General features: G+C 40.5%; 1 protein-coding gene across 1 annotated transcript in view; it reads left to right on the plus strand.

Moving 5' to 3' along the window:
* Positions 1-18515, plus strand: part of larp (La related protein) — a 113320-nt gene that overhangs the window by 91611 nt on the left and 3194 nt on the right. The window contains exons 8-25 of the mRNA XM_073090555.1: positions 1178-1362; positions 1954-2143; positions 2626-2904; positions 4331-4761; positions 6494-6601; positions 7935-8032; positions 9026-9111; positions 10906-11081; positions 11806-11956; positions 12319-12381; positions 12901-13035; positions 14032-14126; positions 14289-14399; positions 14680-14828; positions 15217-15325; positions 15559-15704; positions 17567-17700; positions 18109-18263. Of these exons, the coding sequence (XP_072946656.1) occupies positions 1178-1362; positions 1954-2143; positions 2626-2904; positions 4331-4761; positions 6494-6601; positions 7935-8032; positions 9026-9111; positions 10906-11081; positions 11806-11956; positions 12319-12381; positions 12901-13035; positions 14032-14126; positions 14289-14399; positions 14680-14828; positions 15217-15325; positions 15559-15704; positions 17567-17700; positions 18109-18263 (2801 nt within the window). The remainder of the gene's footprint in view (positions 1-1177; positions 1363-1953; positions 2144-2625; positions 2905-4330; positions 4762-6493; positions 6602-7934; positions 8033-9025; positions 9112-10905; positions 11082-11805; positions 11957-12318; positions 12382-12900; positions 13036-14031; positions 14127-14288; positions 14400-14679; positions 14829-15216; positions 15326-15558; positions 15705-17566; positions 17701-18108; positions 18264-18515) is intronic.

The following is an 18515-nucleotide window of genomic DNA, read 5'->3' on the forward strand; positions in this document are numbered from 1 at the left end:
AACGTTAGTTGCAATGTAGATCGCTAGAGAATTGCTATATTTCGAACGAGGAAATCATGGAATGTAGAACGATAGAACCATGAAATATAGAACGATATAATCATGGTATGTTAGAACAACAATAGGATTATGAAATGTAGATTCTAGAGAATCACCACATTTAGAACGAGAGAACCATGAAATGTTAAATTTATATAAAAAATAATAATTATGATGTGTGTATTAATCTGACAATTTGTCAATTTAATAAATCAATTTAATATTATAAATAATATTGGAAATATTTTTGGCCTGACTGTATATTTGCACGCCTTAAAGGTAAAATAAGAGGAAATAATACTTTGTGTTAACATCCATTGTACCTTATTTAGCAAATAAAGATTATGATTATGAATGATAAGAACCTAAATACTCAGTAATAATAATCTGATTATCGTGATCGTTGTATAAAATACGAACAGTATAAGATCAGCACTGATTGGAACGCTAATAGAACGATATAGTGTGATAAGTACTTTCTATATAGCACTCGCAATGAAGTGCAGTAAAAAGCAGTGATAGCCTAGTGGTTAAGAAACTTGGCCTCTCGATCGAGAGGTCCTAGGTTCAAATCCCAGGCACGCACCTCTGATTTTTCATAATATCACTTGATGATAATTATCACTTGCTAAATGGTGAAGGAAAACATCATGAGGAAACCTGCATACCTGAGAGATTAATAAAATATCTCAAATGTATGTGAAGTTTACCAATACGCACTTGGCCAGCGCGGTAAACTGTGGCCTAATCCTTGTCATTGTGAGAGGAGACTCGTGCCCAGCAGTGGGACAGTAATGGGTTGATGATGAAGACTCGCAATGAAATATAGAATAATAGGACCAACGCTAAATCGAACGATGTAGTATGATCAGTAATGAATATATAGCACTCGCGATTTAATACTAAATCGAACGATATAGATCGATGGGACTAGCCCTAAAGACCTATATAGTAAGATCGGTAATTGATAAATCGCTAGTAGTAACGGTACGATATAGAACGATAGGACCAACTCAAAACCGAACGATATATAACGATCGTTAGTAAATAGAACGCTAGCAAGTCGTGTAGTCGCACATAGTCGTGGTACCGTAGTACCGAGGCTCCCACGGGCGGTGACGGCCGGTCCCCTCCCCAGCTGCGAGCTCAGCCGGCGCTCCCGCAGGGGCTGGTGCTGCACTACGGCGCGCTGGGGCCTCTCGCCCCGCCCCTAGCGCCGCCCCTCGCCCAGGCGTACTACTACGGGGCGGCGGCCGCTACGACGGCGCCGTACGGGCTTGGGTTGGATCCGGCTACGTTGAAGGACCTTATCAAGAAGCAGATGTAAGTTTGATTTGGATGTAGTTTGCCTCGCCCATCTCGTAGGTGTTCTACGGTGCGTTGGGGCACCTAGCTCCGCCTCTCGCGCAACCGTACTACTACGGGGCAGCGGCCGCTACGACGGCGCCGTACGGGCTTGGCTTGGATCCGACGACGTTGAAGGACCTTATCAAGAAGCAGATGTAAGTGTGATTTGGATGTAGCTCGCCCCGCCTCTCTCGTAGGTGATCTACGGCGCGCTGGAGCCCCTCGCCCCGCCCCTGGCTCCGCCCCTCGCGCAGGCGTACTACTACGGGGCGACGGCCGCTACGACAGCACCGTATGCGTTAGAGCTGGATCCGGCTATGTTGAAGGATCTTATTAGTTGCTCGTCCCGCTCCTCGCGTAGGTGATCTGCTACGGCGCGCTGGCGAATCTCGCGCAGACCTATTACTACGGCGCTACGGCTGCTACGGCGACGTTGCTGTTGCTTCAACGTTGTACGTGTGCGGGCCACGTTTAAACGATTATGCGTTAGTACACAATTTTATCATAACTGTTAATGTTTACCACGTCAATATAAGAGACTAATTCAATTTTTTTTGTCATCCACAGCGAGTACTACTTCAGCCCGGACAACCTAGCGCGCGATTTCTTCTTACGCCGCAAGATGTCCGCGGACGGCACGATCCCGGTGACGCTGATCGCGTCGTTCCACCGCGTGCGCGCGCTCACCGCCGACGTGCAGCTCGTGCTCGACGCGATCCGCGACTCCGACCGCCTGCAGCTCATACAGGGGTTCAAGGTGAGCTGGGCGCCGGTGATGTCCGCGAACACGATTCCGGTGACGCTGATTGCGTCGTTCCACCGCAGGGCTGGTGATGTTCGCGAACACGATCCCGGTGACGGTAGTGTGCAGATGACAACAGTGATAAACCAAGGCAGTTGTTAACGGCACGAAAATGCGGTTAATGAGTGAAGTTTTAGGTGTAACTAAGATTACGAACTGAGGGAACTCCTTAAATGTAAACAGTTGAATGTTGTGGTTGCTTTTGAAATATTGCACGAGCAATGACAATGACGAGAATATGTTAAGAGCTAGTGCGATTACGTCAGGCAGCTATTTTGTATTATCTTTTTTTTTATTTATGGTATGTCGTGATTTAATTTAACTATGAGATATAATGCAAGGTACAAATTGACTGAATATAATGGAAACATTAGCTTATAAATTATTGTTGAATTACTCTTTATAACAAATTAAAAATATGCTTTATTTCCTGGCAGGTACGAACAGCGTTCGAACCAACGAAATGGCCGATACTGGACATCACATCAGGGACCAACTCCGATGAGACTGACAAAACGTCCGAGAGACACGACAAAACGCACGAGAACACCGACAAAACTGACACAAAACCCGACAAAACTGACTCCGACAATGATAAAGAAGGTGCCGTTGAACAGAAGATGGAAGAGGCGCCGAGTATAGAACAGAAGGTGAAAGAAGATAAAGTTGATGCGGAAGCGGAGAACGATGGCGCTGCTAAGACTGCTGATATTAAGGTGAGATTAATATAAATGAGTTTATAATTAATTTTGTACTTAGATTAGTAAATATTACTCCTAACAAGGAAATGTTTTGACAATTGAAATTGTCACTGTCATCTATTTTCGTGTTTGAAAAATATTAGAAAAATGTATTTTTTAGATCATTTACGAATGAAACGATATTTCTCCGTTCTTTTTCTTCGATTTCGTGTTTTTGCACCACTTCAAATCAAAATCAAATCCAATCACTTAACTGCGCACGTTGGCATTGTTTCGCGTAAATTACACCATAGCAGCCATTAAATGGCTGACAGAATTGTCAGCCGTTTGAGCCATTTAATGGCTTCCTTCAATTACAAGGTGGTGATCTCACCACCATAAGATATACAATCATAGATAAGTATAGATATCTATCTATACTTATCTATGATTTTTTAGTAGTAAATGGTAATTGAAAGACAGGGAAGGTAGATGAAGGTAATTTGTTTTGAAAGATAGGAAAGGCAGGGTTCAGTATAATTTGACTCGGGAGCTACCACCGCCACACCTATGTCTCGCACTCTTGGGATTAGTTGTGAGGGTGTGGATGCTGGCTTTCTGGCTTTGACCTTTCTTACATGGCAACGAATCTGTGATCGGCTTCAACGAGAAACTCTTATACATATACAGGGTGAATTTTTAAAACGGGCCTTCAGGGCCAAATCCAAAACAATAAGGATTAGCGAAAAATGCTGAAAGGAGTTACGAGGCCGATTTTGATAAAAACTAAAACTGCATCATTAGTTTTTTAAAATATCTTTTTCCCTAGCCGGGAATCACATAACATTACTTCCCAGAATTTGATCCTTATAAGCGACACTATCAGATGGTGGAATAATACAGAGGGTGTATTTTTTTTTTTAAATTAACTCGTTCGATTCCCGGCTAGGGAAAAAGATATTTTAAAAAATTAATGATGCAGTTTTCGTTGCTACGAAATCGTTGCTATGATGCCACTGCCATTGCCATGTACCATCAGGTGAACTGCAAGATATTTAGCAACTCCAACAATAATATAAATGTAAGGATAGTATCCCTGTAAATTGGAAAATTAAAAATTAAAATAAATTAAAATAACATTTTAAATTTAATTTTGAATTAAGGACATATTTATTGTTGAACAATTTTTATAACATTAATGAGTTTCTATGCAATTGATTCTATTGACATTTTTATTTCTTTTTTTTTTCTAATTGTATATTTTATGATAACTAATTTTTATTATATTTTCTTCAATTTGCATGCTACCGTTTTGTTAGCAAAATAAGAGGACCTAAATCTTGTAACACCTGATTATGTACCTATTCTATGCAAATATTATTATTCTATTCTATTCTAAACATGTTTATATTTTAAGATGATCAATAGCATATTAAATAATCTCTTAATCCTTTAATTGCAGACAAGCAATCAAGACGAAACGCACATACCACAAACAGAGACAAAACAAATCGAAAACGACTCTAAACCAATCGAAGAAACAAAAGAATCGCCCGAAGCTGCTGCTGAAGTGATGCTGGATCTCGCCGAAGTGAAATCGCTTATCGCTGCAGTGAGGAAACTCGATGTCGGGGAAGTGGAACCGGTTGTCGCGGAAGTGAGGAAACTCGATGTCGTGGAAGTGAAACCGGTTGTCGCGGAAGTGAAATCGGTTGTCGCGGAAGTGAAGCCGGTTGTCGCTGACGTCGACGCTAAAGTTCCGAAAGCGGAAGAGAAGGAGACAGTTGAAGTCGTCGAGGCGGAGAAGAAAGATGTAGAGAAGAGAACAGAGTCCAATGATGACCCCCCGCTTCAGTCCGATGGAGGGGAGGATGCTAAACCGGGGGAAAAGAGGTGAGTTATATTATTTTTACTTCTTTGCGAGTTTGAGAAAAAAATCAAAGTGATTAAAAAACTGACATAAATGTCGGCACCATAGAGTTATCTGTATAGTAAAATACGTTTTGTGGGTAAATGTAGTTTTGAAGGTGGTAGAACTCTCTGCGGTTCGATTCCGGCGGCACCACCGCCACACATATATCTGTTATAACAGCAGTGTTAAGCGCTGCTGGTAATTTTTTGAGAAAATTTCGAAGCGGAACACAGCCTCCAGATGGCTCGAGGGTCGAACAACGTAGGGTTTTACCACTTTCAAGGATAAATTCAAGTTCAAATAAAGACAATTCGTTTCGAGTCATCCGACAGTATTCGGCGAGGAATTAGTTCAGAAATATTGCTGTAGTAATATATAGTTCATATGCATACTAGTAGCGGAGGGTCACCATGCCGGTCTGACGCGCAGAGGGTCCCGGGTTCGATCCTCCGACAGGCAGATATCATATATCATAAAATTATTAATTTAGATTTCTGCTTCTGGGTCTGGGTGTTTGTTTATATGTCTATGTGTGTGTATGAGCGAACACGATATGGGGATTCTTAGTGTGGGACTGTGAGTGTAGAAGGCGTTTTTCCCTGGTTAATACCAATCATAACAATATATTTCCCTGGACACCAGTACTGACACTTGTGTCTCAGTGTCTGGTGGTGTCCGGGACACACTGACACGGCACAACCGAACCGCTAGTGTCTCCACACTAAACGGCTCATAAGCGTCGTTACATATTTATTACTTCAGTCTTATAGTCTTATTATTATAGAACACAAGAACAATGTGTCTACTCCCTAATGTGTTAAAACAAAGAAGTGCAGTGTCAGAGGACGCCACCTTCATTATATGATTATTTAGCAGTTTAAGTTAGCGTAGAATTACTCATTAGTCATAAATTAGGCTAGATCGTAAGTAATATAAAGTACCTATTACTCACTTGGTACTTTATACAGACAAAAAAAAATCTTATAGTCTTTGTAAATCCTTTTTGAGTTAAATTCTCTTAAAATATATAAAACTATGTATAAGATCGATGAGTATTGATAATAATTGAGGGACTCAAAAGTCAAGAGGGATCAATCGTAAGGACAGATTAATAGACATACAAAAAATGTTAGGTTTGTTTTTATTTATTTATTTATTCTTTATGAACCTTACAGAAATGTAAAGGCACAAAGGCGGACTTAATGCATAGCATTTATTGTGATAAATAAAAGATTAGTTTATTCCTAAAGCCCGTTAATATATTTACCGTTACTAATAATCAATCTTAATCAATGTTTGTCTACCGTAATTCTAAATTTAACAATCATTACGTAGAGAATGGTAAAATATTGACTTTTATAGAGACAAACGCATAATGAGTGATTGTCAATACTAACGAGCGTATTGTAAAAGTCTACAGGTGGATTGGTTCTTCCATCATTTAATAGTAATTTAATCGAATCAAGAATCAAAAGAAATAATCGATATCGTCTTTAATCGAAAATCGTGATAACTCACTCAATGATTAATTCCATCATTTAAAAAATATTTAATCGAAGTCAAGAATCAAAAGACATAATCGAAATCATTTTTAATCGAAAATAGCAAAGTTTCCAATTTACTATTTTATATTAAGTATATAATTATTTAGTATATAAGATCTATACCTCTTTTTTAATTTAAACTTATTTACATGATATCTTGTATCCACAGACGCAAGAAGCAGATGGTTGGCATCTTCCCGCTAGCGACGATGGGCGGGCCGCTCGTGGCGCCCGTGTCCAGCCTCCTCAGGGCTGTACCACCGCCCCCCTTGCCAAGGTACTGTGTAGAGTAAGATGTAAGTAGTATATAAGCTTGACACCTATTGTAAAAGAGTAAGTAATAAAGTTTTTGAAGGTGGTAGAACTCTTTGTGGTTCGACTCCGGCGGCACCACCGCCACACCTATTTCTACCTAATAACAGCAGTGTTAGGCGCTGCTGTGTTCCGGTTTGAAGGGTGTGGTAAGGGAGACAGACTTTTCCGAGGCGTTCCAGCTTAGTCCTCAGGGGTAGCGGCGCATCTGTGGCCGACCTCAGGTAGGAATATCTAATCCTATCTGGGGTTGCTTACAGATGTCCATGGGCGGCAGTAGCCACTTACCATCAGGTGGACTTCATGCTCGTCTGCTACTCCTATATTATAAAAAAAAGTACATTCGAAACCTATTGGACGTTTATTATTACCGTCGCGGGCCGAACCCTACAACTGTATAAGACTGCCATTCGATGATAGATGGCGTTGTGTTAGGTTATAGGAATCTGCCATATTCTCTCCGCTACCTCGCGGTTGAGAGAGGACGAAGGTACGAGGTAGAATCCGCTGGTATTATGGATGCAATAGCTCCTATATGAATGTAGTTTATCTGATGTTAAGTGGCCGTCGCAGTGTGAACATCTGTAATTAACTCAAGTTACAGCGTTGCTATTGGGAATTAAATTTGAACACCTCGGATAAGCTTGAAGATGGTGGAACCCTGTGGTTCGACTCCGGCGGTACCACCGTCTCACCTATTTCTGTCATAACAGCAGTTGCTGTGTTCTGGTTTAAGGAGTGGCAAAGGAGTACTTATCTAAGGCGTTTAAAATTAGCAAAGCTTTTGTGAATGACCTAAGGCAGGGTTATCTGATCCTATCTGGGGTTGATTACAGATGTTCATGGGCGGCAGTAACCACTTCCCATTTGGTGAACTACATGCTCGTCTAATACTCCTATATTATAAATAACATTATTATTTTCAAAACTAAAAATCACGCTCTAACAGTTATTGAAACTAAAAAGAAGTCGGTTACAAACATACAAACAAACATACAGGTGAAGCTAATAAAAAGCGTGTAAAAAAAATATATGTAAACAGTTATGAAGCAGAAATAGGTGTGGCAGCGGTGCTGCCGGAGTAGAACCACACAAGGTTCTACCACCTTTAAGTGGAAACCATTGCTTTCAACAATTAAACGAAGGTTATTTGAACACAATGAACCACTACGAATTGTTTTTTGCATTTTTCTTTTTTAGTTTTTAGTATAGTGTCAAATGGTGGAATCTACTTTACCACTGTCATTGAAGTAGTTGTTATATAAACGTGAACTAACCGGGCACGTCTGTCTCCCCAGGATGTTCCGCACGGGTCGTGCGGGCGCCGCGGCGGGAACGCCCCACGATCTGCTCAACCCCGATGTGCCGGAGTTCGTACCGCAGGCTCGCAGGAACGGTATGTTGTTGTGTTATTATTATTATATTATTTTATTTATAACATCAGTAGCGGATTTTTTTTAAAAAAAATACAAAAATAACGAGAAATCTATTTATTAACAATTTGAATCGAAATAAGAGCCAAACTAGTTGTGCCCCGCGGTTTTACCCGCGTTAAATAGTAATTCTAACACGGGTGAAACCGCGGGGCATATCTAGTTCTAAAATATATTAAGCCTAAGTTACTCCTTATTACATCAGCTACTTGTCAATAGAAGTTCCGTCAACGTCGGTCCAGCCATTTCAGAGATTAGCCACAACAAACAGACAGACAAAATTAAAAAAAATGTTATCTTGGTGTATGTACCATATGTATATTCATATGCATGTAGTAAAAAGCGGTTATTTCAATATTAAAAACAGACACACCAATTTTATTTATATGTGTAGATAAGAACTAAATAAGTAAAATAAACACAAAATAATAATTGTAAAGGTATATTTTCATTACAATACTTTTTTATTTATTTTGTGTTTACTTGCTGGAAAGTAGCAACCTTACAGAAAACTATATAAAAATAAAGAAAAATATTTCATTGATTGGATTGTCAGAGATAATAAAGAATGGAGTTGTTATTGAATATTTTATTAAATTAAATAGTCTTTCAGGAATAATGAGTACACAATTATTATTGAAATTATAATTCCCGACGACCCGCGTGGCGAAGCGGTCACCATACCGGTCTATCGCGCAAAGGGTTCCGGGTTCAGCCCCCGGCCATAGAATGATGAATTTATATATTTGTTCTGGGTTTCGATGTTTGTGTGTGTCTCTGTGTGTCCATGGGACCCACAACACAGTGTGGGGCTGTGAGTGTAGCAAGCGTTTTTTTAATTGTAATTATAGTTTAAAATATTAAATTACAAGTGCATGTCGGGAAAGTGTGTTTCACAACGTGACGCAACGAAATGTGACGTAGTTGTAATATTTACACGTTTGTTATGTTTACAGAGGAGCTGACGGATAAGGTGCCGCCGGGGAGTGGACCGCGTGGGACCAGCCCCGGAGTGGAGAGGAGTGATGATGTTTGGACTGAGGTGAGGACCTGACACTACATTCTACGTACTATAGTCTGATGTGGCGTTTGTTAACCGACTTAAAAAAAGGAGGTTCTGTATTCGACCGCTATGTATGTATGTATGTATGCTTGTATGAACGAGATTTTCTCAAAAAGTACTCATTTAATTTGGATCAGGTTTTGGTTTTTGAAAGCTTATTTAAAGGGAAGTCGCTTGTATCAATTATGTCTCTGTGATGGAAACGCATCTATGATCGACTTCAGGTAAATTATAGATGTTCATATGACAATGATTACTTAGTCATAAATTATACACATCAAGAATATTGTGTACGTGGTAGAACTCTCTGTGGTTGGACTCCGGTGGCACCACCGCCACACCTATTTCTGTTATAACAGCAGTGTTAAGCGCTGCTGTGTTCTGGTTTCAAGAGTGAGGTAAGGGAGATATTTTTTTTACCTGAGGTTTTTCAACTCAATCTGCAAGGGTAGCAATGCATCGGTGGCCGACCTCAGGCAGGAAATCCTAATCCTATCTAGGGTTGATTGCTCGTGTCCATGGGCGACAGTAGCCACTTACCATCAGGTTGACTGCATGCTCGTCTGCTAGTCTTATATTATAAAAAAGGAGGCCAACCTCAGATAGGATCATCATCTATAAAGAAAGAATTGACATAATATTCTGCTGTATAGTGTCTACGATGTCATTATGTTTCCCCGGACACCAGTACGGACACTTGTGTCTCACAGTGTCTGGTGGTGTCCGGGACACACAGACACGGCACAACCGAACCGCTAGTGTCTCTACACTAAACGGCTCATAAGTGTCGTTACATTCAAATATACACCGAATATATTGAGGTTGCAGACCACCTAATGGTAACTAACTGTCGTATGGACATCTGTACAACTCCATATAGAGCAGGTTCTACCTGAAGCCGATTACATTCGTTGTCATTCATTATGGCAACATTGTTATGGGCTGATGTTATTAAGTGTTATATCTATGCAAATAAATCAGTGTCTCAAAATAGCTTTAATCTATCCATATTTAATCTGTTAAAGATCGAGATTTGACGGTTTGTAGTATACAGACATTGTCAAAATTTAATCTTTTGTTGTATAGATATAGATTAGTAAGGATTACTCACTCCTAACAAGAAAATGTACCCAGTTTTGAGAATTGAAATTGTTGCGTAAAAAAGTTTTGCTACGTCTCTGTGCTAAAATGTCCCTAAAATATTTGAAATAATTATTTATTGATTTCGTAATTATTACGTAAATTAGTTATTTATTCGTAAATTTTCTCTAAAAATGTTTTTATTTGTCAAGAATTCAAAAAAAGAACTTACTAAAATAAGCCGGTTAGGTTCATTCAATTTCAAGGCGGCGAAGTATCTTTACTAATCTATGTGTATAGATTGAATATTAATAACTGTTTCGTAATTTAACTTACTAAATCAACTTATTAATAACTGCTAATATTGTGTATGTAATAATTTTCTATCATCGAGAGAGATCATTTTATCAAATAGAAATAGATTAATTTTATTAATAACAGCTGTAAATGAATATGAAAGTGTATGAAGTATTTATAACTGAACAAAAGCTAATTATTGCATTTTGTATATGTCTGTCAGTCTGTCTGTTTGCCTGTGCGCCTTATGTGTTTTACCGGTTATTCACTAAACTTTTCTTATTAAACAAATTAATATTCTCATTTAACAAACATATTACAAACTCTTCAGTTATAGAAGTCCTCCATTTCTCAAAGTAATTCCATACAACTGATATTTAATTATCAATTTGCCAGGTTAAACGCCGCACGAAGGCCGGCTCCCGCGAGCGCGGCGAGGGCGAAGCCCGAGAGCCCCGGGAGCCGCGCGAGGCGAGAGAAGAGCCCCCCGAGGCCCGCGAGGAGTTACACTTCCAGCTCGACGAGGAGCTGGACCTGCCGCCGCCGAGGCATAACACGTTTACTGATGCTTGGTTAGTCTTCATCATAAACTTACTGTCCCGCTGCTGGGCACGGGTCTCCTCTCAGAATGAGAAGGATTAGGCCATAGTCCACCGCGCTGGACAAGTGCGGATTGGTACACTTCACATACCTTTGAGATTTTTTTTAAATCTCAGGTGATTTATTTCTGCATCATAACAGCAGTGTTATGATGCAGAAATCCGAGGGGTTCCAGCTTAGTCCTCAGGGGTAGCGGCGCATCTATGACGTGTTAAACTTATCGCGCTTTTATATCAGTTTTCATCATATTTTAAAGCACTCTACACTTACAAAACAGTAACATTAATTTTCGTAAATCATTTTACTCGTATTATTATGTTTATTAAGAATAATTATTACTTTTTAGTTTTATTGACTATAAAAACGTGGTTTTTAGTTTTTTTACCACGCTTTTATTAGCTTGGGTTGTATCTATGTATGTATGTAAAGGAATTCTTTGAACTCGATTTTTATTCACTTTGAATGGTCCGATTAATTTAAAGTTTTGAAGAAATATCAAGAACCGATGACAATACACGATTTAAATAATTTTATCCCATTCACCTCATCAGGATCGTCAGGAATCAGGATTAACGATTTTCATTGTGCGATTTTTAAATATAATTATTTAATAGTGTTCTCCCTTCTCAAATTATATTGTTCTTCTATGCGTTCTATGAGTCATTACTCATTTTATCCCCTACTTTCCACCCCCAGGTCGGACTCCGAATCGGACATGGAGTTCCCCGACCGGGACGTCGGGCGGCTCCTCATAGTGACGCAGGCTGGTCGGCAGCCGAGACACGACGGCCACGACCGCCAGGGCGACTGGACCACCAGGACCAAGATCACGCAGGACCTGGAGCAGGTGAGCGCCCCGGGGGTGTAGGGGGTCGGGGGGTGTGATGGGGGAGTAGGTACCTGGGGGTCGGGAGCTGTAGTAGGTGAGCGGGGGATGGAGGCAATGGGTCAAGGAAAGGGGAGGGGGTTACAATAAAACAAAGGTGTAGATCATCCCTCTTTTTTTTGTTTACGAGGGGGAACCTTCAAAAGGTACCCGACGACGTGGGAGTGACGCCGGGTCATGTAGGATCACCCCATTCTTATTAACAATGATCTTATTGATCATTACATTCTTATTAACTTGTATGTAGGTAGGTAGCATTTGAAATTAAGTGAAAATATAAAATACATAAAAATATGCGACTAATCGATAATTATATTTTCCAGGTGATCACAGATGGACTCAGACGCTACGAAGAGGACTTATGGAATGATTCGGAATATACTTCGGTGAGGTTTATTTTTTAAAAAATAAAAAACGAATTTTATTGTTACTACCGTAAAAATAAATTTCGTTGTTTTTTTTTTGTTATAATTTATATTTTTATTATTTATTTTGTATTTTTTCAAGTTATTTTTTTATGGGTTTGGTGAAAAAAATTCATTTCTTTAATTTAAAAATTCAACTGATACAAGTTTTCGTATGTATGTTTTGGATGAAAACAGCACGCCTGAGAGTTCAAAAAAAAAACTATAAGAGTGTGAAATCGACCAATTAGCATTTGTCCAGCGTGGTTGACTATGGCCTAATCCGTCTCACTCTGAGAGGAGACCCGTGCTCAGCATTGGGATAGTAATGGGTTGATGACGGGTCTTTCGGAGCCGCCCAGAGTTCGGAGGCTCTGGTTACGGGCTCTTTATGTCCTATAACGACTGTCGAGACTGCCGCGACGTCATAGCCTTGTGCTATAGTCACGGGCCTCGTATGCCCTACGACGAAGCGTCTACTAATCGTCTTTTCCCCCACAGTCGTACGGCAGCGGCCAGTACCGCACAGTGGCTCTCATCAGCCGCTCGCAGTTCGAAGCGGCGCTGCCGAGCGAGCGGCACAGCAACCCGCCCGAGCCGCCGCCGCCGCCGCCCCGCCCGCACCAGCCGCACAGCGTGAGTACCCACACCACCACCACCAGTACCACTGTGACCACCAGCAGCATCAACACCACCACTACCACCAACATCACCAGCTCTACCACTCCCATCACCAGCACCACTGCCACTAACAACACCACCAACACCACCACTACCACCACCTTCACCACTACCAGCAGCACCACCATCATGACCACCACCAACACCATGACCACCACCAACACCACCACTACAACCACCACAACCACCATCACCCACCCGTAATATAGGAGTAGCAGACGAGCATGCAGTCCACCTGATGGTAAGCTACTGCCGTAAGTACATCTGTAATCAACCCCAGATAGTATTAGATATTCCTACCTGACGTCGGCCACAGATGCGCCGCTACCTGCTGGATCGCCTCGGAAAAGTATGTCTCTTACCACACTTCAAACCAGAACACAGCAGCTTAACACTGCTGTTATAACAGAAATAGGTGTGGCGGTGGTGCCGGAGTCGAACCACAGAGGGTTCTACCACCTTCAAAAGTTTAGATAAATAAGTCATGTACATAATTGACGCTCTAATAAATTAAAATATAGTTAAATTAAGATTACAATTATTATTTACATTAAATATACATGACTTGTACGATACTCGTACGAACTTCAAAGTATGTCATAGGAAATCGTGTATATACAAGTCGAGATTCTCATTGGCAAGAATCTCCTTACTATAATTTCGTCATGTATACAAATACAGGCAATTATCGCTTGGCGATATGTCATATGCGAGTCTCGTATGACATAATCGTAGGCGAGTTTTTGTTCTTGCTTGTGTGTAAACATTTTGATACGACTATGTTATGGCGATTATTTCTTGTGATAATTGCTTACGATTTCTCCACCCGAAACGTGCGAGAAACTCTCTCCATCTAAATGGCTCTTAATAAAAAACTAGACGAAGAATAATATTTTTCTAATAGAATGATTTTACTGATAGATAATTAACTAAAATGTTATAAATTTGCAGGCCGAGCAAGCGGAGGGCGGCAGCAAGGCGAAGCGGCCGAAGCGCACGGCTCGCTTCTACGTCGCGAACAAGGACCCGCACGCCACTGACGTCATGTGAGTTGTTGTTGTTGTTGTTGTTACTGTTGTTGTATATAAATATTACAATATATATATTGTATTTCTGTCTGTCTGTCCCCTGAGCAACAGCACCCTCACCTCTCTCTCTACATATATATATATATATACTAACGTCTGTCTGTTTGTTTGTCTGAGCAGCAGTAGCCGCAAACACAAGACCCGGCACAGCCTCAACCCGCCGGTGGAGCACCACGTCGGATGGATCATGGACGCCAGGGAGCACCGTCGACCGCATCGGGATAGCGCGGGGTGAGTGGCCATAGTTATTAGGTTATATTATACTAGCTGTCCCGGAAAACGTTGTGTTGCCAGATAAATAAAAAAATGTTGCCAAATAGATAAATAAAAAATAATAAGTTAAGGGTGACCAACACTTAGGGGTATGATACCCTGTAAGTATTTGAACCGCGGACCCTTTGATCGAGAGGCCGATTTTCTATCTATCTATTTTCTATCGATTTTCTAGCTATCACCGCTAAAATAATATAAAAAATGTGTTTTATTATAATTTTACGGTGTTTCCCCACAGATCGCTGGGCACATCCCCAACGCTGGGCTCGTCTTGCGGCTCAGTGGGTCAAGCTCTACCGGCGTTCCACCATCCCAGCCACGGGCTGCTGCGAGAGAACCACTTCACGCAGCAGGCGTACCACAAGTACCACTCGCGGTGCCTCAAGGGTGCGTGATTGACACCCTGCCACACATACATGCATAAATTCATATGTACACTCACACGTCAAGTACATTCACGTACACACAAACTTACACACACACACACGCACACACACACTAATAAGATATTAAGAGTATATATTTCTCTCTCTCCCCTAGGTTACATCTAACACTAACTAAACATGTTTTGTACTCCTCTCACACACACGCATACGCTTAATAGAGAAGTGTTTCACACGGTGCCTACCATAAAAATATCGTAGATTCCTGACAAATTTACACACACAAATACGTGTACATACATACATACACGCGCTCATGCACACATGCGCACACAAATGCGTGAATTCAGATAATTCTATCCATTTGACTGAATATAATATCTGTTTTACAGAACGCAAGAAGCTCGGCATAGGGCAATCTCAAGAGATGAACACGCTGTTCAGATTCTGGTCGTTCTTCCTGAGAGACCACTTCAACAGGACCATGTACAACGAGTTCAGGTACTCATGTCACACGAATTTTCACAATCTTTATACATATTCCGACAATTTTTTCTTTGCGAGTGTCAGCGAAAGCATATACGTTTGGTTTGGTTGTTAGCTTAGTGACGTCATTAGTAATCCAATATGGCGGATGCCCAAAGTTCATAAAGATTCCCTTATCTCCCACAGGACGCTAGCGTTGCAGGACAGCTCTATTTCAGCAATATTAATATCCTATCCCTCTTCCACAGGACGTTAGCGCTAGAGGACGCGGCGGCCGGGTTCCGCTACGGGCTGGAGTGTCTGTTCCGCTTCTACTCGTACGGCCTCGAGCGCAAGTTCCGCCCCGAGCTCTACCAACACTTCCAGCAGGAGAGCCTCAGCGACTATGAGAAGGGTGGGTTTGATGTTCTTACACGCTTTATATTACAAACAAACAAACAAACGCTTTCTACACTCACAGCCCCACACTAGGATTCCCTGTGTCGTGGGTGCCATGGACACACAGAGACAAATACACAAACACCCAGAAACAGAAATCTAAATTCATCATTCAGGTATCTGTCTCGCCGGGGATCGAACCAGGGACCCTTTGCGCGTCAGACCGGTATGGTGACCACCACGCCACGCTTTATATTAGCTTCACTTGTATGTGTGTCAGTGAGTAACTCAGTTTTTCAGTAGAAAGAGATCAACATACATCCTTATCTTACCCTGCATGTATGAAAGAATGAAATAGAATATTTCTCTACTTTTTAGTTGATTTTATCATAAAAGCGTGTTTTTTAGTTTTTTGAACTATATTTACTATACTTATATACATACAGGGTGATTTTTTCAAATGGACCTTCGGGGCTAAAACAAGTAGCGAAAAAACGCTGAAAGGAGGTACAAGACCGATTTTTTTTTAAATCTGTGTCCCTAGTCGGAAATCAAAAGTTCATTTTGAAAAAATCACAGCCTGTTTATACTGTGTATATACGGGACGATTTTTTCAATGGATTTTCGGGACTAAAACCGAAACTATAAGGCTTAGCGAAAAATGATCTTTATTCTATTTAGATCAAAACTAAAATTGTATAAATAAATAAACTAGATTAGACTAAATAAAATTTTTAATTATATTTTCTAGCCGGGAACAACTTACAATTTTTGTCTGTCGGTCTGTTTGTTCTGGCTAATCTGTGAAATGGCTGAACCGATTTTGACGGGACTTTTATTGACAGGTAGCTGATGCAATAAGGAGTCACTTAGGCTACTTATATTTTAGAACTAGCTGTACCTCGCGGTTTCACCCATTTCTTTTTAACGCAGGTGAAACCGTGGGACACAGGTAATTTTGAAATAAAAATTTATTTATTTATTACAGGCATACCAACTAAGTACATATTATGCAAAAATATACAAAATAAAAATAAAAATTCACAATATTACAGTTATATGCACTTAAATTAAAGGTTTGCACAACATTCTTACAAAGAAAAGAGAAGTAATCAGTAAACAAATCTATTTAAGAAGTGATAAAAAAAAGTAAGAGGTAAAGTGAAGTATAAGAGTTTAGATGTCCAATAACGCCGTGTTGATTTTTTTCTTAATTTGACCTAATGAATCTGCAAAGATATCGATATCAATGTTATTAAATACTAGTTTTTGCCCGCGGCTTCGCCCGCGTTTAAAAGAAAATAATATGACATACTAACACACATGAAACTGAAAATTCGTACCTTCATTGCAACGAAAGTGACACCATTTGGCGAAAATTGGTCGTACCAACTCTGGAACCTTCGTGGGCTCATGGACAACAACTTTGCTAAAGATCATCACTTGATCTAATGCATAGTTTACGATTCAATCCTGACTAATATCGATTAAAATAATCGATTTTTTTTGGTGCAAAAGATCGATTCTCCGATTAGTAGATCTTAGATCGCCATCCCTAGTTCCCGTGGGATTTCCGGGATAAAAACTATCCTATGTCCGTTCTCGGGTCTCAGACTATCTTTGTACAAAATTTCATTAAAATCGGTTCAGTGGTTTAGGCGTGAAGACGAGACAACTAGACAGACAGACAGACAGAGTTACTTTCGGATTTATAATATTAGTAAGGAATCAAGGATTAAGGATTAAGTTAAAATTTCTTTGCATAAGATTCATTGGTGAGTTTGTTGCATATTTATTTTTGTTGGGACATGAATAAAATGGTCTATAAATCCTATAGTAGGTAAAACTGATCATAATCTGTGGTTTACCATGTTGCAGGTCAGCTGTACGGTTTAGAGAAGTTCTGGGCGTTCCTGAAGTACTACAAGCACGCGGCGGCGCTGCAGGTGGACCCCAAGCTGCAGGCTCACCTCGCCAACTTCAACACTATCGAGGACTTTAGGGTGCTCGAGGTAGGGTGGATTTCCTTATGTTTATCAACATTATGTACAGTCTGATTCATAATTAGGTGTCCAAAATGTAAACAAAGGTGTTGACCTATCAAGAAAATACGTTTCAAATGGCAGTTTCTTATATTTGACGATAATAAAATAATACAACAATAATAAAATAAATTCACATTTTCTAATATTTATATTACCTCAATTTCGTTTCATACAGTAATAATAATAAAAAACATACATACAATATTTTCACAATATGTACAGTATGTTGTAAATTAAGCCAAAACAGGATTACACAATTAGTATAGGCAGACAATTGACGGTGTGTGTGTGCGTGCGTGTGTGTGTGTGTAAGTGTGCGTGTGTATACATCTAGTTTATAATGAACATATGACTGACTCGTGTTTCCTGTCTTAGCCGCAACTGAACGAGCTGCTGGCGACGGCGGGCCCGGCGGGCGCGGGCCGCGGGCCGCACGCGCGCGCCTACGACCGCCACCGCTCCGTGTCGGAGAGCGACCGGCCCCATGTCGGCTCGTATCCCGGCTCGCACGGATACAGGAATCATTACAGGTGATGTATATTAGTACATGATAAGAGATATTGTAGGTGATGTGTACTGGCCCCACGTCAGCGAGTATGCCGGCTCGCACGGATACAGAAATCACTACAGGTGATTTGTTGTTGATTATCATTAAGAGATATTATAGGCAGATGATATACATATAATATGTTACTTGTATGTCATGAATACGACCGGCCCAACGGCGAATTGTATCCTGGATTGCACGCGTATAAGAATCATTACAGGTGACGTATACTTTT

This window comes from Epargyreus clarus, unplaced genomic scaffold (genome assembly GCF_041222505.1).
Source record: "Epargyreus clarus isolate Ecla_fem2 unplaced genomic scaffold, WU_Ecla_fem_2.2 ptg000033l, whole genome shotgun sequence".
Classification (NCBI taxonomy): domain Eukaryota; kingdom Metazoa; phylum Arthropoda; class Insecta; order Lepidoptera; family Hesperiidae; genus Epargyreus; species Epargyreus clarus.